The 27447-nt window shown below is 45.7% G+C and overlaps 1 protein-coding gene across 2 annotated transcripts in view; it reads left to right on the top strand.

The window, feature by feature from the left end:
• Positions 1 to 27447, top strand: part of IGDCC4 (immunoglobulin superfamily DCC subclass member 4) — a 677662-nt gene that overhangs the window by 487170 nt on the left and 163045 nt on the right. For both annotated transcript variants that reach the window (XM_069625112.1, XM_069625111.1), the window contains exons 9-15: positions 441 to 578; positions 2557 to 2730; positions 5249 to 5479; positions 8779 to 8886; positions 14196 to 14379; positions 21441 to 21568; positions 23862 to 24032. In XM_069625112.1, coding sequence (XP_069481213.1) covers positions 441 to 578; positions 2557 to 2730; positions 5249 to 5479; positions 8779 to 8886; positions 14196 to 14379; positions 21441 to 21568; positions 23862 to 24032 — 1134 coding nt within the window. The remainder of the gene's footprint in view (positions 1 to 440; positions 579 to 2556; positions 2731 to 5248; positions 5480 to 8778; positions 8887 to 14195; positions 14380 to 21440; positions 21569 to 23861; positions 24033 to 27447) is intronic.

Here is a 27447-nt window from a genome sequence, read left to right as displayed (position 1 = left end):
GCTCACTGACACAGATGGGCTAAATGCGAGATATGGCTCCCTAGCACAGATGGGCTAAGTGCAAGATATGGCTCACTGACAAAAATGGGAATAATGCGAGATATTGCTCCCTAACACAGATGGGCTAAGTGCAAGATATGGCTCACTGACACAAATGGGCAAAATGAAAGATATTGCTCCCTACCACAGATGGACTAAGTGCAGATAGGACTCACTGACAGAAATGGGCTAAATGCAAGATATTGCCGACTAACGCAAGTGGGCTAAGTGAAAGATTGGCTCAGTGTTAGGGCAGTCCTCCCCACTGCCGCTTGAATTCTTTCCTGACCTCATCACTTGCGGACATGCATGCACTGCTGACTTGCTGCAAGGTCATGGGTGTTCACATACATGCCGGGGAAGGTGGTGAACTCACTGTTGTGTTTCTTTTTGCCTCCCAGTTCCAGCGGCCGCCCCCCAGCTCTCGCTGTCGAGCAGTACTCCCACCGATATACAGGTGACCTGGCGTCCTCTCGACCCAGAACTGAGCAACGGAAAAATTATAAAATATCAAATCGACTATTGCACGGTGAAGGAAGGTAAGCCATGTCCCTAAATTGTGAGAGTTGTGTGGAGTGTAAGTTTCAAAGATAAGGAGGTGCACATTTACCCTTCCTAGATAACACATGTGTTCTTTGCAGGTCACGTGGGAGGGATCCTTTCTCCTGCTTCCCCTCTTTGTCTGATTGTTATACCTTTATGGAACTGGCCCATGGCAGGGTGGGGTTGTTCCTTTTCAATCAAGGTAACCCTATGTAACCAGCAAGTCTCCATGTAACAGCGCCACCATGGCTATGGGCTGTTGTGCGCTCTATAAATACTAATAAATAAATAAAGCTGGCAGTGCTTTGGAACTCCTTTAGGGCCCTGGAAGTTTGGGACAGCATTTTCCAATTACGAAGGCCTTAAATAAACAGTGTGGAATCCCCGACCCCCCCCCACCCCCCTGCACCCGCCCCCTCCATCACACCATTATCCTCGCAGCCTAACTTTCCTTTCCGTATCTCCTGGACTGTCTCCTCACCAACAGTCTCACTCGCTCGCCAGCACCGCCATGGAAATAGTAAAAGGACTTACAGCCTTTACTATTTTCCAAGACCCCTCAAGTGTCCTTGTAATGCCAGTTAATGCCTCATATGCCTGGTATATTCATTGTGCGCGAGGTGCAGTCACACATGTCCAGGTGCTGCCGCCCTATTCCTGGTGCCATCTAAAGTGCCACAGTCATAGCGTCTTCTGCCATATAATGCCACACGTGTCTGTTAAAGGCATCTTAATTGCGGGAGTCAGGATTGCAATGTTCCTGACTTCCGGTCTGCAGTGCTGCACTCATGCGGGCAGCATCCTGGGGCGGTGCAGCGTCTGCAGAAGGGCAACATAAAATGCAAGGCTGCATTCTGTACGGCTGCGAGTCTGGACAGATGGAACATCTCAGTACAGACCCGCCCAATGTCCTCGTGTACATGGGTTCAAGGTCAAGAAGCAAATACCACATCCCTGCTCCAGTGCCGGCACCATGCCCAACAGCAATCTGTGTGAGATTTTTGGCTCCACCCTCGCACCGTTCTGTCCCGATAGTAGGCCCAGAATAAAATGCCATGCCACAATAATAGCACAAACCACACTTGACCTATCATTGATGCCCAGAAAACAAGACATGCCACAGTAAGAAAGGGCTAGCTGCTCCAAAATGCCATTCTAGCCAACTAATAACACATAGGGGGTCATTCCGAGGTTGGAGGTAAGGAATTACCGGCACCGGTAAGGGTGCCGATGCCGGTAATCCCTTACCACCGTATTCCGAGTTCCCTTTGCGGTCCTTCCTCACCTCCTGCTTTTAGCAGGAGTTAAGTACGGGACACACAAAGGTACCTCGGAGGTAATTACGGTACCGTAATTTATGGTGCCGTAATTACCTCCTTCCCCATTCCCATTGAGCCCTATGGAGGCAGAAATGGGAATGGGGAAGGGCAAAAGGTGAATGGGGAATTACCGGTCCCTCCAACCCTGAAATGGACCGGTAATTACTCCATTCACCATGCCGGATTTGGGACGGTTTCGGAGGCAACCATGGAGCTACTTACTCCATGGTTAGCTCCCAACCCGGAATGAGGCCCATACACTTTTGACACTTGTGTATAGGCGTGTTATAAATGCCATATCATATCATGTCATACACACTGGACATCTATGATAAATCAAGCATGGTATATGTTATAACTCACTACCTGCAAAGTCTTGCAGCTTAGCAAGAAAAGAATGTTTAGTCCGATACTTTGTTGCACAGGCGTTGTATTTGAGTGATTTTCTTTGCACAGCATGGAACGACCCGCTTGGTTCTGTCCGCGGCATGCTGTGCAGTAAGATATCCACCGTCGAAAAAATGAAGGACTGGGTAGGCCATGTTTGAGTTGAAATCTACCACCTGCTGGTCACTTGTAGATTTCTGCAGTAGGTGCATGAACACCTCTTGAGGAACGCTATCGCTCTGTGATGTGTTTTTTCTTGTTCCCACAGCAGATCCGGTGTCCTCGGTGGAAGTTGCCTGGAATGAAACTCGGGTGACGCTTAACTCGCTGCATCCAAACAGAGTTTACAATGTCCGCATCGCTGCTGGCACCATAGCGGGCTATGGGGTGCCATCCGAGTGGATGCAGCACCGCACCCCTGAAAAGGGCAACAAAACGCATGGTAGGACTATACCGATGGTATGCAAGCACATTACGCCCCTCGCCCCCATTCCTAACCACTTATGAAATCACTTCCTGTTCCTGTTGTCTGTAATCCCGCCACCCCTCCCCCAATTCTCATAGTGGAGCTGCTAATATCCAGTGTACCTAGAAGAGAGTCTCCCACCATGAGTAGTTGACTGATCGGAGGTGCACACACACACCTTCTACCATCAATGGTTGGTCCCAGATCCTCGCTGGTGGGTTCCTTACAGTGAGAACAAACAGCGTTACTACTCACCATAGAGCGGCTTTCTCGCACAGTCACAAACCAGAGGACAGAAATAAGCCTGGGGGAGGCCAGGGATGTGTTTGGTGCCTGAACCCCTTTTCAGTCTCATAAAATAGCCATCAAATAAATTGGCGGCTCTCTTCAAGACCATGCGATCTCCAACTTCTTGGGCAGGATATCTCAGCGGCAACGTGCTCGCCTTGGAAGCAAGACGACACAGAGCAACACAGGCTCGATCCCCGGGTCCGCGCTTAGAAACCTCTGGGTATTAAGCGTGTTATAAATAACCTATCATATCATATCACCTAATACAGTTTGGGATAGTCATTTGTGCTTCTCTTAAATGGGCCGCTCACAGCCAACGTTGACCTCAGGCGTCTCAGCAGCAGGAGTGGAGGAACCGGGTGCCAAGGCAAGAGTCCAAGACGAAAAGCAGTCTCATTTGGCCACCAACTAAGCCATGCTTTCCATGGTCCCATCTCTTTCCGATCCTGGAGGGCTTAGACCAGGCGTCCGCTACGTGCATCGCACCAGATGTTCTGGCTACAGCGCCACACCTGTCTCTAGTGGCTAGCGGTAATGGGAGTCCTAGTCCCAAACATCTGGAGAGCCAAAGGTTGCAGACCCCTGACTTAGACAGATGTCGCTTCAGCGAGCATGCGCTCGCAAGCAGCAGCCCACTCTTGTGCATGCTCTCCAGAAAAGGAACGGTGGCAAGGCTGCATGTGTCACCCTTGACGCCCTTACTGGATCTGGTATCATCACAACAGCCCCTTTGTGTCAGTCGTAGGACTTAATAGGTCCTCTCTGGAGGTGACATCTGGGAATATGTGGACATTCCTTTCTCTTATCCGGTCAACTCTGTGCAGGACTCTAAATGCACCAAGGAGCGGTTTCTTGTATGGGGAGGGGAGATGGGGTACTAAATGTCTAGCACCGCCCCCAAATTTCAGGACTATCGTAGGAACAATCGGAACGCCTTGCTCCAAGATAAGCACCCAACTTCCAGATGTATTTGGAAATCATGCAAGTACCCATTCTGTATTCTATTCAATGAGACTATGGGCCTGATTCCGACCCTGGCGGTAGCTGTGCCCTTATTAAGGGTACGGCTGCCGCCGGTAATGATTTTTTACCGGGGCACAGAACAGGGCAATAACCTGGTCATGCAGACCTTGGTGGACCCGGTAATTGCCCTTTTCTGGGCTCCGGTAAAAATTAATCCCCATTCCCATTTGAGCCCCATAGAAAGTCTATAATAGTGTATTTGTTGCCTGTGCTGTGTCCTCTTTTGTGTCATCTTTTGGGCATGCCTGCATCCATCAACTGGTCTTAGGACAAGTGTTCCTGCACCCCACTCCAGAGGGCTTTGGAAAAACCTCACCACTGTATTTCAGTATCTATTGACCTGTTTCTCTTCCCAAAGTGTTTCCTTGGATTGGCGACGTAAGCCGCGCATATCAAATACATGTTTAACACTGTGATGTGGTATATTCCAGTTTGTCACGTCACTCTGTTCACTCGTGTTTTCCAAATGAATGAAAGACTATTTGGTCAACTGCAAATTTTAATCAAGTTTGCAAGTACATTTTTACCATTTTTGCATCCCGTCTGAAAAGTAACTACCTTGGAAATACCTACTGGAACGCTAGCAGTTGACTTCCATATTTGATAGTGTTCAGATAATTTCTGTTTCGATGATTGATCAGTAATCTCGAAGATGGCGGTGTGCTTTCCAGGTGACAATAGTAGCCCACACCCCAGTCCAGCTACTAGTCTTGCTTATAGCCATGCAATATCTTCTTACAGGGTTACACCTACTCTATTGGCAAGCCAGTGGTCCCTTACATCCTTCCATTGTTATTCCTAGTTCCCTCTTCCCATCTTTTTCATGGCCCTTCCTTCTCTCAAACCCATCTCTATGGTCAGGTTATCTTCTAGGCGTAGGTCCCATATCCTGCCTGGTCCTTCCTTCACGCTCTCATTAATTTACCTGAGCTCTGTGTCCCCTGTTTTTTGTGTCCTTCCTTGCTGTTCACATCGCCCCGCCCCACGCTCCTTTGTTCTGTCTAGCTTCGCTATGGTCCTACCTTCTCTCCCTGCCATCAACGGTCCTTCCTTCTTTCCCGGTTGTTAATGTTCCTTCCACCTGTTTCTTCATGGTACCTTATTTCATCCCTTGTCTCTAGTAGCCTTTAGAGGTCCGCACGTCAGCACTCTTAATAGTTCTCTTTCCTCCATTTCTTAGTTCCATTTGCCCCTACGGATTTGAAGGTCCGCGCAAGGATGGACTCTCTGGTGCTGAGTTGGCAGCCCCCATCTAACCACGCGCAGATCTCCGGGTACAAACTCTTCTACCGCTCTGTGCACAGTGATGAGTCCAGCAGCGAGCTTCTCTCGAAGGGCGGCGGAGAGAGCTGGGATGCTGGGCCCATCAAGCTGAAGAAGAAACTGAAGCAGTATGAGATTGCGCAGCTGGGTAAGTACGTGGCACTCTGCCTATAGTGCAATGTGAACATCCCTCCGCTGCATAATATACTGTGCAAAAATATCCTGTGATGCACAGTGCAAGTCTACCCACAATGCACAAAATAAACATCCTCTTGAATGCACAGTGCAACTAGTGTTCTTGTTAATGGGGGCCATTACGAGGTTGGCGGTAAGGGCTTAACGGTGCCGGTAAAGGTGCCGGAGCCGTCAACCCCTTACCGCCTCATTACGAGTTCTGCTCGCGGGATTCGCTAAGGCCACCCGGTAAAACAGCAGACCAGGATTAATAACGGGCCCGTTGTTAGCACCCTCCCCATTCCCATTGAGCCCTATGGGGGCTCAAATGGGAATGGGGATGTACAGGGTCTGGGTTCCTGGAATGGGGAAATACCGGGCCCTCCAAGGTTGGAATGGCCCGGTAATTCCTCATTCAAGGAACCCGGACCCGGTACCCGGTAAGGGGGTAGCCATACCGCTAATAGTGGCATGGTTACCTCCTGCCTCGTAATGACCCCCAATGTCTCGGGAGGATAGCTCAGGGGCAACGTATTGCCTTGGAAGCAAGACCACACGGAGCAACACAGTTTCGATCCCCGGGTCCGTGCTTAGAAACCTCTGGATATTAAGTGCATTATAAATAACCTATCATATCATATCAATACAGATGTATCATACAGTGCACGGTGTTTTGTGTAGAATACATTACTGTTGTGCAAAAGGCATAACACAGATATCCTACAGTGCCCGATACAAATGCAAACTGCAATACATAGTGCAGACCTATCCACAAAGCAGTGCTCAGTGCAAATCAGACCAACTGTATCCTGGAATGCATGGCTCAGGTGTACCCTATTTATTTGCATTTATAAAGCGCACATCTGTCCAGGGGCATCGTGGCGCTGTTACAGGTTGTTCACTTGTCAGGGAGGCGCATCATACACTTTTAAGCGGTATAGTACAGTAACAGGCCTCAGGGAGGAAAGTAAGTACAGAGCAGCCATACTGAGCTGACACCAAGGTTACAGTTGATCAGCGTATCTATACATGTTGTTTAGTTCTAGCGGAACAGCGGGGTTTTCACGCTACAATGCAAACCCCTCAACAATGGTTCAGTTCGATTCTTTACGCAATGCACAGTTTATTTATTTGCATTTATATAGCGTGCACACAGCCCAAGGGCATTGAGGCGCTGAACAATGCCATTCTGTTCTCACCGTGATGAAAATGCATCCTCTAATGGCCAGTGAAGGTTTGCCTCTGGGGTCTGCAAAATTCGGCTCTCCAGATGTCTTGGACTACAAATCCCATGAACTCTCCCCGCTGACTATGCTAGTTGGGACTCATGGGAAATGTAGTCCGAAACATCTGGAGCTATGAAGGTTACCGACCCCTGGCTACCCTGTAGGCAACGCACAATATGAGTATATCATTTGCATCTAAGTGGTATGGACTGCGGCTATTGTTGTGGCAGCCTTTCTATGTTTATGGCAATCATTTACAAAAGACGTACCTTAACATTGTGCAAGCATGTTGGTAGCCCTCACATACATAAAAGCTGTGTGTCTTGGCTATATTGTAACCAGTGACTGAGACGCATTGGCCTAACCGCAGTATCAGACGCTGCGCTCTTCTGTAAGGCAACATACGATATGGATGTGGTTTGTTTCGTTTTAAAGTATGACTGGAAAGAGAGCAGCTAGGCAAACAGGCTGCTCACAGGTCATAACATGGTTTGATTGTGAATATTAAAGGGCACTTGTTGTGCATACGATCACCGCCGGAGCGGTCTCTTGGCGGATCTGGAAGGAGAGTGTGGAGGGTTAGTAGGGTATAGCGGGAATAGGTAGAGCGAGAGTTGTGATGTCCTGTTGGCAGCTTCAGTTCGTTTTGCACCGTTCGCTGAGCTTGTGTGCGATTTACGGGTCGGTACAATTCCCATGTGCTGTTGTGCATAGTTATGTGTTATTTGTTGGTTGTTGCAGAGTGGTGAAATGCGTGCGGATTGCTGTGCAGAGATGTGGTTGTGTATATTTGCGTTAGAGAAGTGTATGCGCAAATTGAGGTTTAAGAGTTCGGTTAGTGGGGGTTTTCTTACCTCGCTGCTTTGGAATTCTGTGCTCTTTATCTCCGTCATTCCTGTGTGGTGGGCATTATCTGGAAGATGAATCGGCAGGCACTGCGCAGGCTGGTGGCTTTCCTCTGTGGTTTTCTAGCGGTTTGTGGGCATGAGAAGATGTGACAGTCCTCCCCCTGCCCCACCCCCCCACGGCTAGAAATGATTAAGGGGTTTATGGTGCCTCCCTGGGTTTCCTGTGCGCGTTTCCCTACCCACCGGTGATAGGGTGCTCTAATGCTTCTTGGTTTGCCAGTGTTGGTTAATGCTCACCCCGTCTGTAGCTGGGGTTCCTGTTTCCAGGGTATCGATTAGAGAGGGGTATTGTAGGGGGTGTTTCTTTCTTTGGCTTCCTCCCTGGCTTCTTCTTTCAAACTAGTATTGACTGCATGTTAGATAATAATTTGATGGGGTGTTTGTTCTATTTGTGCGTACTTATGTATCATTCCACGGATGTTACAGCTGTGTTGCATTTTATGGCTGTTAGAATTAATGTCGAATAAAGCCTTGTGATGATTGATTGATGGATTGAAATCCCTCCCCTATGCATTTGCCTGTGTTTACTCCGCCCATATTCTAAAGAATGTGTAACCCATTTAATAGAGTAATCACCTCAACATTCTTCCTCATAAATGAGTTGTCTAGCACCTAACTGGGTAAACACTAGACGCGCCCCAAAGTACATCAGGGTGCTCTGGAGGCCAGCTGATACCAGGAGGTAAGGCCCACGTTCTGAGCTCCCTGCAGGGTTGGAAATTGAGGGGAGCTGCTGCTTGTAGCCTAGAAGACCAGAAGAGCCTGGTTAGCTTCACACCAACCACTGCCAGGAGCTACTTTTGGCTCCTCAGGTCAACTGGTGCCGAACAAATACACCTGTGTGAATTTAACCTTGCGTGTTTGGGACAATTTATAATTACACATTAGTACACATCTATACAATATTTAAAGCATAAGGGGTGATAAATAATCGACAAAATGTTATGTATCTTGTGTGGAAGTTGGAATTCGCGGAACGCTATGAAATGACCTGCTGTGAGGGCCGTCGATGTCACCTCCCGGTGGCTAATACATAGCCCGCACAGACTCCTGGAGTCACCCAAAGACGCAGCAGTTTGCCAGGCCAGTACAGACCCTGTTCTCCTTTCAATCTCTCTCTCTCTCTCTCTACTTTGCAGAACCGGACAGAATGTATGAGTTGAAGTTAGTCGCATACAACAAACACGAAGATGGCCATGCAGCCGTGTGGACGGGAAAGACGGAGAAGGTGTCTTTTCTTGGGACAGGTGCGTAACATTCGCTGGTGTGTATATATGAGGGCCGGAAAGCTGCTGTGAATGCCCTGGACTCGAGTGTGGCAATGAGAAATGTACTCTTCTTTGCCAGAAGTCTATGTCAGAAGATCGCCGAGCTTCGACTGCGGCAGGCTGATGCGTTGCCAGGACCGGCTTTCTTTGTAGCATGTTTGTATGTATTGAGGAAGCAGATATGCATGCAAAGATAAAGTGGTCAGGGGGAAGTCCTGAGTCAGGTGCCGTGCAACCGGGGCATGGATGTTTACATGGCAGCCTAGGGGATCATGGTGGCATGGGACACCAGTGCCAGCATTGTGGCCCGAGCCTTGGCACCTCTGTGTGGGTGTCTGCTCCAGCCTGGCAGTGTAGGGGCTGCATCAGCGTGGACCCCTTCCTGTCGCTGGCATGTTGGGCCCAGAGTGCGTGCTAGGCACATGCGATGAATGCTAGATCATGGTAGGAGGCGAAAGGTAACATTGCATCATTGCACTCGAAATGATCTGCCACCTTAAGTTTCTTGTGAATATTTTAACATGGCTAATTCTTAGCGTTTCCAGCTCAAATGCGATGTTGAGTGTGCACTCGCTTGCTTCTGTTGCATGGCTATTGCTGCCCCTCTAATGCCCCCTTTTTCCTGATCTGAGTTCCTTTCTTGATCTTGAGGGCGAGTAGGACATTTGCCCTCAGTAGACCCCTGCTCCAGCTGTAATTGGTCCTCTCTGTGTTAGCACCAGAGAGCAAGATGTGGATGTGGCAAAGGGAAGTCTATTTGATATTACCCAAATTGACCTTTTACAATTGACCTTTGTCCTAATTGATCTAATAATAGTGGTCTTAATTGACCTTCTGCACAATTGACCTCTACCTTTATTTAACTTGTATTTATATATGTGTGGGGTGGGTTTGGGGTAATAAATAATATAATGGGATTGGGTAGGTGGTTGTGTTTTTTTTTGGATTGAGTGAGGGGATGCAGGGGGATTCCCCCCACATATGTCCTAATTGACCTTCATTTCACGATCAATTGTGAAAAGGTCAATTAGTATACACCTGTCTATTTCTCTGGTTGAAGAGTGGGGACTTAACTGCTGTGTGTTCACACCGTGTTGCTGTCCATCCCAATTATCAGGTTGAATTTAGCCTGTATCCTACCTTTATTTACATTGGATCGTTTATACGTTTCATGGCGTGTGTTTCTATTTTAAGCTGTGGGATTGACTGGCATCTGGGCAACCTTCCTTACCTAACACAATACAGATTGAAAATGGGAGTAGGATGGGCACGTGCAGCGGAAGGTTCTGCCCACTTTAGAGCACCCTGCACCGGTCCTACATGCCATAGAACCCCCCACCGACCCCACGGTTCCGAGTTCAGTTCTGGCGCCAGCTTACACCATTGAGGAATGTCTTCCCTAATTCCTCAGATCATGCAAGATATAGTGATCTTGCGTGCACCTAAAAATGTCCAATGTTGGTTGTCCTTAATCTATCTGTTGTCCCCAGTGAATGTTCCGTTTACTCCCCTCCACAACCTGGCCAGAATGTCCCTCAGACTCACCCCATTGTAAGAAGCTCACTGCTTTCCGTCAAATCTGATTTCTTATCTATTGTACGTTCTTCTATGATCAAAAGAGCGTTGTTCCTCCTGTATATAATAACTAAATAAAACCTTTAAAAAAATAGCATCCTTTGCTGCAAAGGAAACAATAAAGACATTTTTGAAGCATATACCATATGCTTCATTTGGGAGGTTGAAGTTCAATCGGGGATTTTTCTTTGCAAGCTGGGGTTTGTATTCCTGAATTTACGGTGGCAACTCTAGGACTAAAAGTACCAGAATGCAAAGGAAAAATAACAGCACTGGTCTACGATCTCCTGAATGGTGCGGGCCATGTTGGTAAGTGTGATGTATATCTTCTGAAAGGTAATGATGGGTTATGTGTCAAAATAAAGCTGTATGTGCACACACACACAGGCCCGTGGTCGGTATCACATGTGTGGAAATTAGACTGCTTCTCTGGCCGATCATGATATTGGCTAATGCTCTTAGTCCCTGACCCGTTAGGCCTCACCTGTGTGCATCTGTGTGCATTGATGGTGTAATACAGAGCGGTGGCTCTCAGTGGCAAAATAGTACTCCTGACAGTAAGATTTGGGTTGGATCGCACAGTAATGATAATTACCTTTCCAAATGTTGCGTACTTTGGTGCAATCCAACCCAATTCTTATTGTCTTATTGCCTAGAGCCAAGTGCTTGTTTGAATCAGCAGTTTAGACAATCAATTTTTCATGAGTGCTTTCTTAGAATAAATGCCTTTTTCAAAGATAGCTTGACTCAAAATAGAGCCAAAACATTCACATTTTCCTCATAGGAAACAACCGGAATTTTCAATTTAATTAAAACTGAGCAACAGAAGTTAGCTCGGCAGGAATCATCAGAACATATTATTAAACAACTTGAATACCTTATTTGAAAATCAATCAAAAAGCCACTCAACTACGGGTCAATACTGCAGAGCGCAACGAATTCCCAGGGCTTTAATAATTTCACTTTAAATGGCTATTAAGGACAGTCTACAGTACATTACAACTGTGGCATAGGATTCTTAGCAAAATCTCATTAGACTTAATGTTATTAACTATTGAATCATTCGTGAACAGTCTCCAAAAGGTTAGACAGAGATGGAGATTTTGAAGAAGAATTTGGACCAAACCTTAACTAACATTGACTTTGGATTATATTAATATTCAATCAATCAATATCAGCTTTCTTTCGGCAACCAAGCCATAAAAGCGATACAAAGGTTAAAATCGAAGGCGCACTAGCAGAATTAGGAAAAGAGCACACTAGATACACAGATTAGAAAGTGGACATCACAATATATTCCCAATGAATTCACGGTATACTCTTATGAATTCACGGTATACTCTTATGAATTCACGGTATACTCTTGGTCAGATTTGAGAGATTACATATACTACCAATTCAACATTAATTGGTTTAAAAACTAAATTCAATCCTTCATGGCTGAGTTACATCCACTGGGTCAACTCATACCAGGCTAGTACGAGGCGAGAACTGACCGCACTACCATTGGCCATGTTATTTGGCAAAGATAGTTAGCATGTTAATATACACAGTTTATAACATTATGTCGTTTTCGCCTGTTAGCTTCTTTTGGTCCATGCCTCCTTCGAAGATTAGACACAGCAAAGATAACAGCAATAGAATCCTTTTTATTACACAGTGTTTCTGCTGGAGTCATATTTCGGATCTGGTCGTTGTTGAGACAAGGTTTGAGGTTTGTCGATCTCATTTTCTTATAAGCCGGACAGATGAAGAATAAGAGATGTGCAAGGGTTTCCCTCACTGTTTAACAATAGGGACATCTGTCCGATCAATATTAAACTTGATCATTACAAGAGAATTATTAGAGGCCACAAAATTAAACAAAAAGGCTGTGCTCAAAGTCATAATTAATGAGGAATACAGTATCTACATTATCATAACGGAGGCTTCTATCTACGAACTAGTAGAACGAGGGACAAAGGTTCAACAAACTCATGTCACCTAAGACACTGGATCTACAATGACCTATTACCGGGCACAAAGGAGCCACAATTCTGTGTAACCAGCAAAACAGCATTACAACATTTGATTACAGGAGCCATCACATATAGATTTTAGTTTAACAGAAGACCTGGTGTTGCTTGCTCTTTTCACAATCTAATATCATAAATAACATATCCAGTTTGGCCGGGTTCAGTAGAAAATGCCATAAATTGCGCCGCACAATAAAATTGGGTAGGAGCTGACCCGCTTTAATCCTTTTCCAGAAAGATACTTGAAAGCATAAACCATCACCACTGAACCTTCAGCAGAGTTGGGTGTGTGTTTCCTTTCCTTACCTTTGCAATTCGCTCCTGCTTTCCTGGCAATGTTGACCTCCTGTGTGAATGTCATTGCTCTTTGTGTTCACATGCTGGAAACAGCCCTCAGAACCGCAGCGTGCCCCCTATATTTGAAGGATAAGAAGAAATAGACATTGTGACTTTCCACATCCTCTTCTGACAGAGCGTCTCTCACACGTTGCTGCAGTGCTAGGCTAAGCCCTCATGGAAGGTGCTTTGCACGGGCCCAGGTCTTCCTATGGCAAAGGCAGAGACGAAAATACAAAACAAAAATGCACGCTGTGGTTCTGTAAAGATTAAGATACACACACCTTGCATTCACAGAAGAAGGCTACTTTTAGGGAAGTCGAATGGCAAAGAAAAAATTGAGTGTGTATGTTGGGTACTTATATAGGTAGTACAAGGGATTTTAGAAATATTGGGTCATCTTCGATTCCTCTCTCTCCTTCCTCCCTCACACTCGGGGCATTGCCAACTCCCGGTTGCGGCAGAGATTAAATTCAAATTCCTGTGCATCGTCCACAAGGCTGTCTGGGGCCTGGGACCACGCTATCTACAACTTGCTCTTACTAAATACTCGCCCTCTAGACCTCTGTGGTCCTCTGGCTGCAATTCTCTGTGTGTAAGGTGTTTCGCTAAATAGTGGGCCGGAGGCCAATCTCTTTCTTCAGCTGGCTCTCTCCTATGGAACAGCTTCCCCCTCCCTCTCGGTCTTGAGCAGGACTTCCTCAAATTCCTAAAACTCCTCAAGACTTTCCTTTTCACCTCCTCCTTCCCTTCTTCCCTCCCCTGCTACTCTCACAGTCGCTGTGATTGATGACCAGGGCCCTTATGTGTGGCCTCCCACACCCAGTCACTTCAGCCTCTGCCTACCTCGCAGCACTTGCCTCAGCACCCACCGATCTTAATCCTGCAGGCTTACACTTTGTACCCAATGTGGCGGCAGGCCGCATAGCACTTACCATACTATGCACTTCATCAGCTGCTCACTCACAAACATGGACATTCCAGCACTTAACCCCACCCCCACCTCCACTTCCCCTCTTCTCGCTGCACTTGCACGTTCTGAATACTCAGAAGGCCTACTAGGCTCGTCTTTATCTTCCACTGTATTCATTGTCTTTCAATCCCATGTTCCCTCCCTGTTGCCCTGCGGGCGCTTTGAAACAGAATTGACTTACTGTATAATCGCCTAACAAATGCACAATGAATAAATAAATAAATGCATTAGTAATATGTAGGTACAGGTTATGCAAAGAAATGACTAAGTTCTGTCAGACATTGTAATGATTGCCCACCAGAGTCTTTCTGCCTTCTGGTGCCTTTTCTAAGGTGAATCGTCATATCATATACCTGTTTGCACATCCTCTGTTTTCTTTCTGAATTCAGACCCACAGGTGCCGAAGGGTCCACCGCTGCCCCCTTCCAACATTGAGGCAGAGTCCAGGAGCCCCACGTCGGTTTGGCTAAAGTGGAAGAAGCCAGACTTCAACAGTGTCAAGATTGTGAACTACACAGTGCGTTGCAACCGCTGGGGTCAGCAGAACGCGTCTCTGGTCACGTATTACACCAGGTAAGGTCCAGGTCTGCAAGGGATGATGTGTGGCGCCGCTGTGCTATTGTGGCACAGACTGTGAGTGCAGGGACGATGAGTGCAGGACATACGCAGAGTGCAGTGGTTTGCATGTAAGTGAGTGGCAAGCTGTGGGTAGAGTTGTTTTCTCTTAACCAGTATTAGTCCTGACAATGGAGGAGTCCTAATCTGGACTGAAGTATAAGTTCTGCATTTATTCTTTTTGAAGGTCTCCAATTTTTGAGGAGACAACTGAGGACCTTGATGTGCTTTTGTCTCTGCTGCCAACCTGTAACGTCCTGCCATATTCCACCAGTCTTAGTTGCAAATCACCAACTTCACATCCAGAATTGACCAGCTTTTAAAGGTATTTAGAAAGACCACTGCAGCAGCATTGACATGCCTTTAAGACACTCAACAAGCAGTAACACGTCCTCTCAGATTTGGTTTTAATGTCAATCTGAAGAAGTCAAATCTCATTGTGAGTCAAACCAAGAAGATACTACCAGGTGTACAGCCATGCCGACAGGAAGGATTCTGGCCTTTCAAGTCAGGATGTCCCCTTACCACATATCTCAGTCTCTGACAGTGGGAAAGTGATGGGATGACGTATTCATCTGGAACCAGTGTGAGAATGTACGCGAGGCCAGTGCAAGAAAGGCTGCATGCACGATGACCGAAAAGCCCCGTTGGAATATGAAGGATCTAGTGATGGAAGGCGCAAATGTTGTCAATTTTCTGGATTGGTAAAATGGACAAAAGTTAATGGAGGGGTGGCGTTTTTGGTTTCTTTATCATAAAGTGACAATCGCTGATGGATTTGGACCTGGGAAGCACAACCAAAGCACAAATAAGTTCACAGCATGTGCCCATCATTGTTCTGGAAGTTTCCATAGGCTCGATTTGAGGTATTTTCTGACACAGGTTCAAAACAAACACCTTTTGACCAAAATGGACAACGAAGCAGCAACGTAGTTCCTAAAGAAGCAAGGAAAGACCAACTCTCCATGAGTACCCCAGATTACACAGCACGTAGGAAAGTAATATTTACAAGGAGGCACCACTCTTGCTGCAGAACATGTCCTGGTTGTCCAGGCAGCATGGCAGGCAAGCTGAGCCAACGGCTCGTAGACGCACACAAATAGGAAATGAATAGACATATTGCAGGACAATAAATGGATTTTCCAGAGACAACCATTTTCAACAAACAAAAACACAAAATGCTAAACCTGTGCATCGAGCTACTTACAAAGGAAATCAATGGGCAATGCAGTGTTGGTAAACTGGTACATGTTGGTAAACTGGTACATGTTTGCTGCGATAGCCCCTGCCATGACCCTCAGACCGGCGCAGCCACGGGAGGAACCCTGGGCCGCAGGATGCGTGTGAAGTGTCGATGATCAATGTGTCCTGGTATTCAGCGAACGCTAATTTGTAACTTCTATATAACCACCAAGATTTATGCCTGTCGATCAGTAAGCGAGCACCACCTTAAGGATAGACCTCTTGCAACAAGTGCTTTACTCTAAGTAATACGCTTTCAATATTGTAAACAAGCCAATGTACCATGCAACAAAGTTTTTTTTTAATGTTTGCCCATGTGACCAGTATCGACAAATGTAAAAATCTATGTACATTAAACTCCTAAGACAAAGTATACTGTGAACCTACGTCGTGATACCTGTGGGTTTGGCCGTACAACGAATGCAATAAATAAAATAAATAAACGCACAGACGATGGCAATGAGCCACACACCAATCCCCATCCTCCAACCTGGTGCTGACACGCGCGGCATCCGCCTCTGCTGTGCTAATGTGTGCGGTCCCTTCCAAAGTTACTGCCACGCCAGGCACGTCTCACACACACAACCAGAGAAAGAGAACTCACTCCAGCCCTTAGTAGCCTGGTTCCTGTTGTCACAGAATTGCAGCAATGAGGGTTACCTCGGAGGTGTGTAACTCAACAAATGATACTTTGCTGTACTTATTTTTACTTCTTAATCGTGTTAATCATATGCACTTTTAGTTTTAGAAAAAGCCATACAATTTGCAATTGGTACTCTGGGGTAATAATCCAGTCGCTGGGCAATTGAGGGGGGCTCTAACAAAGGGGTGTAGCATAAAGAGTGATGAGTGTTGCCTAAAAGGAGGGGTGGGGGCATGCATGCCCAAACAAGAAATCATGTGTTTTGGATCACTGAGCATGGTCTAAGGTGGTGTGATTTGCATGGAGTCTGTATATTGACAGGGCATCCCTAGAAATGACCGAAGAAACTACAGAATTTATTTGACTGAATTTTGGTACATTTTTTTAAAATATATAGGTGCGGGAGGGGGGCAGTAAGGTTAGTAGTTAAGGTAAGGGGGTGAGTGGGGGATGCAGGGGGGCTCCCCCCGCATTATTAATAAAAAAGTGCAAAAAAGCAAGTAGAAGTAGAGGTTTTGGTTTTTCTAACAAAAAAATGAGAACAAAAAAGTAGGTAATTTCTCCATTTGTTTTTAAAAATTCGGTTAAATCATGGAAAACCTATTGTCAATACAGCTAGCTGTCCTGTTAATGAATAAATCACTATCTGTAATGAAAACACTCTCACACCCACGGGGTTCTTTATTTTTCCTGCCATTTTCAAAACAATCTTTCCCTAATACTATCGGGTCAAACTCTGTCCTACGAAAGAAAGTCAAAAGGTGCTCATCGAGAGGTCTTGTAAAATGAATATCAGACCTCTATCCAGAATCCCACTCTCACCCATCACTCTCCCTAGTTCCCAAAAGAAAAGAACATGAAACAAAGAACGTAACAGGAGAAAGACCTTGTGGAAGTGTGGAACTAGCAATCCAATGGGATTGCTAATGGCTCCTGCCCCCAACGACGTCCCTGTCAGTAAAATGCGTAGGCAAATTGTTGCAGTTCAGGAAAGACAGTTCCTGGGGTCCTGGGAGATTCTCCAGGTGGTCTAGCCCAGGTCTCGCTCTGTCTTTACCCCACCCTGGCGTTATTCCTTCCTCTCTTCTGGGACTCTTAGTCTCTTCCCCACTCTGGGCTCTGCCCTTCCACATTCCCCATGCTGGGGTATTTACTCCCCAGGCTGCGCTCTTGTTATCCGCACTCTCCGCTCTGGGGTATTCACTGTCTCTCCCCAATCTGGTGCTCCTGGTTTCCGAAACCTTGGGGTATTTTCTCTGTCTCCACTATGGGGTGTTCATTCTGTCTCACCACTTTGGGGTTCTGTCTCTCCACTCTGTTGCCCACCTCCCTTTCCACTGGACCCACTGCCTACCAGTTTGCCTTGTGCAGAGCTCTGCAGGAGGGGCGTTCAGTTGGGGCGCTTCTCCGCTTCTCCGGTGGTTGTGGAGCCTCTTTCACAACCTCTCTGTAGGACTCCCCTTTGCTCATTCGAGGCTCTTGCTCCTCTTTCTGGAAGCTGACTGGGCTGGGCAGTGTCGCTTACACGACCCTTCAGTTGGGCTCCACACTGGTCCTCCCCGGCCCCCAGTTCTGGCAGCTTCTTAGGCCAGGGGGAGTTCCTTATGCAGCGGTTTAGCTGGGCGCCCCATCAGGCTTGCGAGGCCTCCCTGCCTCGTAGCCTCTCCGGGCTGTTTCAGCTGGCCTTGCGCTGCACTGCAATGCACTCTAGTGTGCTTGCTTCCTCCATCAGCACGCCACGCCAGCGTTCTCTCTCTCTCTCTCTCTCCCGCCAGCCACACCCGCCTCTTCCTGATTAACGTGGTTAAGTTCCACGCTGCCTGCTGAGAATCCCTTGTGATTGGTTGTCTGCTTAAATTCCCTCCGCCTGTCTTCCACTCTGCTTGTAATAGATTTTTAAAATGCCCCAGAGCAGTAAAACAAATGTAACGATCACATTTTTGAGGGTTTCAGGACACCCTTAACTCCCCATGGTTGTTGCGCCCGTGCATGGCGGGTGTAGCCATATGGATTGCAAAACATTTGCGAAGCTGGTATCTGGAGTTTTGATGATATATTTAAAAAACATGACTTTATTGATATACGAATGAGAGCAGATTCATAAGTGGGGCAGGCAACTTAGTTTATGGTCAAATCTTTTATTTTTCTTTTAACTAAAACAATAGAGGCGGTATGTTTCAATAACAATAAAGCGTACTTTGCATTTTTATATAGCTAATTGAACAAAACAAGAGACCAGGCAAAACAAGCCAAGGAAGGAGCTCACACTACCCCTCTCCCACATGTCCTATCTCCCCGACCCACCCCTTTTAGTTGGCCCTCAGGACAACTCTTTGTAAATTGAACATTGTAAATACTGCCCTCTGGCTCTGTTAAAAATATGTTACGTTGGCCGTATCCCTGTCATATGTTTGACCTCTAACCCCTTCATCACCCACTAAATCCCATTAACTCCAACCTCCAACAATGGTTTTTGTAAAGTTACCTAACCAGATGATTGCCTCGGCCCTCTGTTACTGCTTGCTCTGTTTTGATTGATTGATCGATATTTTGTTTATATCGCGCTCATACACAGGTGTTTCAGGTTTCGACCAGGCAAAGGGGGTGTGGTGGGGAACAGGGGAGAACAAAAACAACAATCTTACTTGGCCAAGTGACATTGAGAAGGCACAAGTGCATGGGGGAGGGGGAGGGGGAAAAGGGCATGGAAGGGGGAGAAGTGGAAAGTGCACAACGAAGGAGAAACAGAATAAATAATAAATAAATAAATTAATAATAAAATCCACAAAAATTGTAGTGCAGCCAGCATGTGGCAAGTGCTGAGTTTAAGGCAGCAGACAGGGGAGGTCTGATAAGTGCAGGAGGAAAAAAAGGGGTGGCTGTATGGGTATAGATACAGACACCAATGCAAAGGTGGCCAGGAGGCTGTGCGTTAGGGTGGCAGGGTGAGCAGGAACCTGGGCTCAGAGGACAGAGGGTGGCCAGGTGCACGGTGCCAAGAGAGAACAGATCAGCACCGGATGGGGGTGAAAGCAGAAGCAAAGAGGAATTTCTTGAGGTGCTGCCGTAACCTGAGAGGGTTTTCTTCAGGTTTTAGAGTGGCAGGGAGGCTGTTCCAGAGGGAGGCCCCAACCTGTCATTTCTGTTTATAATGACACCCCTTGCTCATCAATAACTACAAATATACAAATACAAAATACACATAAAAAACAAATATATAGTGCTTAATACAAGTATACAAGTTGTAGTAACCACATCAAGCCAAATAATAAGTTAACCATAGTTTAAACAAATAGCCTAAAAAGTATATTCAAGGAGCACTTTCTGTAAACTATTGAGGTGTTCCAAAACAACTGTATGAATTAAGTACCATCCAAGCCTAAACCACAGCTCTAAAAGTGGCATAAAGACTGCTTGGTTACCTATGCATAGCGTGTATATCAAAAACAGATTTGCGATGCAACAGGCAAATATGACTTACTCGTAAAGTTATTCGCTCAGCTGTCTGTTTTGGATGTTCATGCCATGGCGCAACCTCTTAATAGGCACACATAGAAATAAAATCTCAAATGGCTCCTGCCTAATAGGACATGTTGGGTGCCACTTGCATGGAGATTTCTGGTTACTAATAAAAACTGAAAATTCTGCAAAACAACACACTATGCACCACGTTAAATATCCCTAGAACGCAACACATCTCAGATGCCTGACGCAATACAAAATGGCTATCAGTGAAAGACAGAATTAAGTTCAAATCACTAACCCTCACCCACAAATGCCTTGCCAACTCAGCCCCGGAATATCTAGCAGACAAATTTGCCAAAAACACTTTGGAGTGACCCACCAGAACCTTACATGCCTATTGTCTTAGGGTTCCTAGATATAAGATTAAAAAAGCAGGAGGTAGCAGCTTCCCGGTACAGGCAGCCATATTGTGGAACTCCTTACCTACAGCCCTAAGATCAGCTGCGTCCCTCCACACCTTCAGAACATATGTTAAATCATGGATTGTCTCTTGATGTCTAACTCTGTATTACCTCACCTCTCTTTAAATATCCTAAATATAACTCTGTAATTTATAATGCCCAATGCTCTTCACAATAATGTAATGTACATATTTGCTTTGTATTTGTCTCACCTCTATCTTTGCGACTTGTGTATATGTTACTGTGGCTAATTTTTATGTAACATGCAAATGCGCCCAGATACCTCTGGGTCAGGTACGCTATATAAATAAATAAACAAACAAATAAATAATACGCCCATGGGAAGGCCTTCGGGAAAAACAACGTGAATTATCACGGTCTAACTACTAGATGATCAATGAACAGCACACACATCTAAAACAGGTGCAAGCTTCAAAATACAGTTACATGCAAGTAACGTTTGACTTGTATAGCGCTCGTATGAACGAATAGTATTTCTAAACTGCAGATCGGAAAAAGTACAAATGCAGTAAACAACAGAATTGATTTAATCCTGTGCACTGAATTGTTTCTACCTGAACATTGTGAGCAAGCAAATGTTAATGTGTTTCTGCTAGTGGCCTCACTTCAAATGATATGCTCATGTTCACCAAGTTCCCCACACTGCTTATGCACCGCATGGTTGAAAGATTCTCTGTGTTGATGCCCCACTCTCCTCACACTAATAATGTGCCCCATGTTTTAACCGTGTCTGTACTTCTGCTCTAATCTTCTCCAGCACATGTGCCTCAAGCCCTTTAATCTGTTCTTGTTTCCCATGTTATGCCCGCTTTGCCCATGTGCCACACAATTCCTCAAACTTGCAAAAAGTGCACCAATGTCCTTAAAAATTGCCCACATGCCTTGAGTTCCCACCTTGTGCTAAACGTTTGCTGCATTGTCGATGTGCCCTAAACTTGCTCATGTGAGAGCAAGGGATGTGTTGTGTGACCATGGCATGAGTGAACAGTTGAAGCCCCCCTAATCTCCCTAATTTAGAGTAAGCAAATGAAGCCACCCTACTCCTGCCCTCCTTGCCAGCTCTCCTCCAAATTTCTTTGGGTTCAATTTGGGGTTATCTGTAAATGCCTGCCCACCCCAGATTGCTCCACTAAAAATCATTTTCCTAGGCACCATCACAGAGGATGTTTTTTGGTTATTTTTAACAGTTCGGCAGAAGGGATACTAATCAGCGGGTTGAAGCCTTTCACAAGGTACGAGTTTGCTGTGCAGTCAAATGGACTTCGTATCGATGGACCATTCAGCAGTGCTGTGGAGCGGGTCACACTTCCTGACCGTGAGTAGTAAGGGTGGTGTGACTATGGGGGCTCTAGGAATCTGAAGCTCAGGTTATCATTTTAGGGTCAGTCGGGACATTATTTGGGGGGTTTTGTGCATCATGTGGGTGCAGGAAGAGAGTATTGGCGCATGGTCCTTATTTTGAAGAATGACTGCTAGACAAAGGCAACCATTCTCACAATTCTTATTATATGTGTAAATAACATCTGGTTTCAGCAGAAATAATCAAATGTTTGTCTGTTTTTGATTTGTAGCTTTGATGATGCGGAGAGAAATGTTACTTACACGTAGTACATGTTTTGCTGCTCATTATCCATTATAGCAGGGGTCTGAAACCTGCAGCTCGCCAGATGTTTTAGACAGTGACTCCCACGAACCCTCAGCATTTACTTTGCTGGGTAGATGTGATAGGAATTGTTGCCCAAAACATCTGGAGAGCCAAAAGGTTGCAGATTGCTGCATTATAGACACACATGCAAACCATCCTCCCGCCCTATATGAGATAGCGGGCAACTTATGTATACATGCTCAAACATAACTTCTGTTACACACCAAGTGTGCTGATGTTTGGAGCATTGTGGCCACCAAACAACAGTCTAGGGAGTCATTTCACAAGCCCTTGGTAGAAATTGACTGGGAAACTGCCACAAAAACAAGTTGTTAAATGCAAACCCAACCATTGTGTGACTGGATTATGCACACATGTGTGACCCCCCCCCCTAACCAATGCCAAGCATCACATTCCCAAGTTATAAGTAAGTGGGCAATTCTGGGCACGGGCTCCCGCTCCCAAGTTTCTCTCACCTCCTGTGTGTAGAGAAACCACAGGCCTCATCTGCAATGGAACCCCTTCTAGATATGGTGCAGGAATGTCAAATGCGAATATAGCAGGACATTCCCCTGAATTTTGGCAACTGGATGCATGTTGGTCTCTTGGCAAACCCCAGCACAAAATGTAAGTGGTTCATTCCTCTGTTGCCTGTTTCCTTTTCTGCCTAAAATGGGTTGACCACATCTCTCCCGTGTTGAAATTACTGTATTTTATTTCTTATATAGCGCTGTACACCCATAGTTCTCAGAGCGCTGAAATAACAGAAGACATTATTATCCCACAGATTGGTACTCAATTTATTGATCTCGGAAGGATAAATGGGTGAGTTGACGCTGCCGGGATTCGAACCTGTCACCAGAGGCTGTGCAGAGATATCAGGGGCGAGCACTTAGCTCACTGTGCTATCTGACCGGCTACTGGTTAAATATTCTACCAACTTGGACTCTTTTCAGGCTTTTGGAGCATTCCACAGCTTTGTGTCTGATGAGATTACCAAACGCGGCCTCCACTGCTGGCAGACCAAAGCCTTCTAGCCCCCTGCAGCTCTTACGCTGTCTTCTTTTGGGGTGAAGTTGGGCAAACCCCTGAAGAGACCCTTATTTCAGAGGCGCCCCATCTCCTGAGATTGTTCACCTAGCCAGTCTCCTTTGTACTCCGCACTCTGGAGCAGCTTCCAAGTTTATCCTCCGTACATTATGCAACTACAAATTGATAAATTAGCCAAGTGGCTATTAGTAACCTCTGGAAGGGCACTACCTTGCCAAGTAGGACTGTTAAGGCGTTCACCCAACTGATCAGCCTTTCTCCCTTAATCGAATACACATTTCCAAAATGGAGGGGTTTGTTACCGCTGCCATTGTATGTCCCAGGGGTGGTTGGCAGGTCTTGGCAGCCATAATTCACATACACAATAACCAGTTTCTCCTCACTGAGTTGCTGTGACTTACTAATAAAACAATTGAGCATTGGTCTGCACCTTTAAAATGTGTAGTTCTCAAGGATGTACCTAAACAATATTGTGCCCAGAGCCCACCTGTCCACCGCTTAATCCTTGTAGCATCAGCTCAGTTTCCTACCCTGCCGTGGATCATAGTGCAAATACCATGAAACTTTATAACAATAATAATATTCTTTATCCAGTTCCTTTCACTGCTATCCGCTGATTATGTTTTACATAAAAGCAGTGCTCTGTTTTTTTGGCTTCTTCAAAGTGTATTGAGGCACTGCAAGCATCCACCACAATAACAAAAGCAATGAAAAACTCGTACATTCATGAAACATTGACAGCAAGACTTCCCTCTGCAAGGTTTACACTTTCAGCAACATGTCACTTTTCCGCCCGACACATGTCCATATAGTTTTTTTAATTTGAAATTAGTTGAACCTAGACCAATCGCTTCTTTTTGCTGAAATAATTTTAAAATGTATATTTGTTGAAGTCTCTCATTTGTTTCTCCAGGACCTTCCTCGCCCCCCTCTGAGCTCCAGTTGTACCCCATCAGCTCATACGCTGTCCGGGCGATGTGGCGGCCGCCGGCAGAGCCGAACGGTGTCATTGTGGAGTACATGATCCTGTACAGCACTAACAACACGCAGCCCAACCACCTGTGGTCACTTCTGACCAGAGAGGGTGAGTCCCTGGAGTTACTTAATAAGTACAATTGCTGGAGCACATGCACCCTGATAACAGAGGCTCTCTTGCAGATTCGACATATTGTGCAGAGTGACTGCACTGCTGTAACACGGTTTAACTAACAGCCCACACTTCCTCCCAAAAACAGGGAGAAGAAAAAACAGGATTGTTCAATTTGCAGTGGACCTAGGCAGCTCTGTGACATTTCCCACCAAGGAAATCCCACATGCAAGCGTTTTGTCACCCCTTGGTCAATGTATGTGTCCGTGTGTGTGTGTGTGTGTGTTTCAGATGCTGCATGAGTGAGACTTACACATATGTGCAAGCACTGCATGTTTTGCCCTCTGCCCCTGATGACTTTCTTGCCTGGCTTTGGTTGACACTTGCCCAGCCCATGCTGATTTTGTGTGTAATGTGGGTGGCCGCCTGGTGTGCATGGAGTCCGCAGACACCTTTAATGTTGCATGTTATTGTATGGGGCTCTTTTGCCATTGCTATGGCTTTGCTCCGGGTCGGATAAGGTAGGTGTTCTGTAATTCCCGGTGGTGGGTGTCAGACACCCAACACTGCACGACAGCAACAGTGACAGAAACATCCTTACAAGGAAGGCTGGGATACATTACAGGCCATTGTATGTTTTGGTGTCCAGCTCAGGAGATCAATTTATCTTCAAAGCGATGCAGTTCCGTTGAGTATGAGTGATTGCTCCCTACACAGGCATACACACCTGATTATAGAGCGTGGAATGGTGTGTATGTGTGCATGTTTGCGTGTGTCTCTGTGTGATGCAAGCAGTGAGTGAGGGTGGGCTCCAGAGATTAACCTGCACTCCGACTGAAAGGATGGAGGGTCCGATGGGGGATCCATGCAGAATCATGCTTGAGATCTACCTTTACTTACCCGCTACTGCTTAAGAAACAAGTACTATTATCTACAGACCTACTTGATTCCTGCAATTACCTACTATGCTGATACTTCCTATTTCTTTTTTTTTTTTATGTAACATTAGTTTGTACAAAAAAAAGACAATTTAAGTTACAGATTACAAATCTCCTAGTATCTAAAACAACCTCATTCACAGGATTCTAAAAGGGTCCTCGTCTCTCAGACCAGGCCATCCAAATTGGATAAGTCCAAAGCATCCAAAAAGTTTATGGTTGCGCAAATTAACTGAGTGTTGATGCCACCAATCAAATAACACCACCAAGCATCCATATTTCCAGATAAGGGGGCAAAGTGGGCTAAATGCTGGTTGCGCTGAGCAGCAATCGCCTCACATGCAGTGATTAAGTGGCGTAATGATTCTGTCGCTTGGTTACAGAACCGACATCGAGCGTCCTGTTCAGATATCTCATGCCTCAGTACAAGGATCTCCTTGGATTTATAGAGATTAAGGCGTAATCGTAGGAACATGCTCCTGTGATAGCTTGATGGAAATCTATCTAGGTACTTTGGCAAAATGTCCAGTCTATTCAGGGCGCTTCCGAGGTCTAAGGAAGATGCCAATTTGTTTCTCGCCTCCTCATTTAATATCCAATTTTGTTGGCGCAATTTCTTTTTTGCCACTTGCGGTCGCAGGATTACGGTCTCGAGGGAAACATCGGCATTATGTAATATGCAAACCAGCTTGGCTTTCCACTTGTTTATTAAACCAGCAGACGGATGCTCCGAAACTGTAAGCAAAATTTCATATGGTGTTGAATTTTGTTCCAGCATCATTTTTCTCAGAGTGGAGATGGATTTCCACAGCACAGGACCGTAGAGTGAATCAGTGCATTACTCGTAACGTATCGCTGTCAATGCAGAATTTTTTGGCAGCCTTAGATCTTTTCGCCAGAAATTTCCCACCAGTTTATTCCACAAAACCTGAGGGATGTTCCAACCAGATTCACTCCCAAATGTTATAGCCGGCGTCACCTTTTGCAGGTAGAATGTTAGGATTGGCTTAAAGGAGAATTTGCCATATGCTGCATGCAGTTTGGCACCTTGCAATGCAAACATTTGCATACGGGCCATCAGGTCTTGTGTCCAGTCCCACTCACGAATAGAAATATTAAATTGCACTCCAAGATATCTGATGCTATTCGATGTTTCTAGTCGTTTGTCCATTATTTGCCAGCAAAATTTACGAGAACGTGCTTGGGCTCCACATCCAATCACTATTATCTTCAACTTTTTGGAGTTGATTTGTAAGTCGTTTTGCAGGCAATAGTTTTGAAACGCATTCAGCAGTCTCTGAAGCCCAACTGGGGTGGTGTCTATGAGAACGATGTCGTCAGCATAGATGACCCAACTTATTTGTTGCCCATTTACTAACGGCGGAAAAATCCTTTGGTCTTTAAATGCCAGAGATAAGTCTGAAATGAAAAGTTTGAAAAGTAGGGCAGCAAGCGGGCAACCTTGCTTCACGCCCCTTCTTGTGACTATTTCATCTGACAAATCACCTTGCTGATTTAACCTTACTCTAAAGGACGTATTGGAGTGGAGGGCAATCAAGGGCTCCAGCAAATCATTTGGGCAATTCCAGTCATTTCGTTTTTTCCATAGGAGATTACGATTTATGCTGTCAAATGCCTGGCTCAGATCTATGAATGCAAGGTACAGCGTTTTCTTTCTCTTCAAGGCATCGAGTTTTAAACAGTTTAGGAGGACCAGATTTAATTCAACTCCAACTCCTTTGGTAAATCCTGTTTGCCTGGGGTCGCTCACGGCAATCTCAGTTGCCCAATTTGACAGCCGCTTTTGCAGGAAGGCTCCAAAGACCTTGCCGATTGTGTCCAAAAGGGCAATCGGACGATAGTTGTTAGGATCATCTAGATTGCCCCTTTTAAATATTGGAACCACTACTGCCCTTAACCATGAAGCCGGCAGGATTTTTTCACGTGAAATTCGTTCAAACAAGGATCTCATCATGTTGGCCCATAGAGACTTTTGGGATTTTAGCATCACATTTGAGATACCATCAGGGCCTACAGTCCTAGAAGCCTTTAACTTCGTAATTGCCAATTCGATGTCTTCTGCAGAATCTTCTACATTCCATCTTGCAGTGGTTGTTAATGTCAAGGGTACCACAATGCAATTTACGTCATCAAAGACAGCGGAAAAGTAAGCGACCCAGCTGGCCCCATTCACACCATTCGCCATTGAATAGGTGTGATTCAAGCTACCAGTGTTGATTATCTCCCAAATGTGTCTGCTGTCCTTCAAAATAATCATAATCAACTTTAACATCTGTTCAGCTTGAGACTGCCTTCGCAAGAAATTAAAGGATTTAATCCAGTTACGATATTTCTGGCGTCTTGATTTTATTTTGGCGGGAGCACTTCCAGGATCGACTTTTTTCAGGAGCCTTATATCATCTCGTAGCTTTTTCTTTTCCTGATTTATGATTGTATTGAAAGGATGTTTTACT

Source organism: Ambystoma mexicanum, chromosome 11, assembly GCF_040938575.1.
Source record: "Ambystoma mexicanum isolate Mex_15411 chromosome 11, UKY_AmexF1_1, whole genome shotgun sequence".
Taxonomy (NCBI): Eukaryota; Metazoa; Chordata; class Amphibia; order Caudata; family Ambystomatidae; genus Ambystoma; species Ambystoma mexicanum.
The sequence above is the reverse complement of the archived record's forward strand: the minus strand, read 5'-3'. Positions and strand labels throughout refer to the sequence as shown.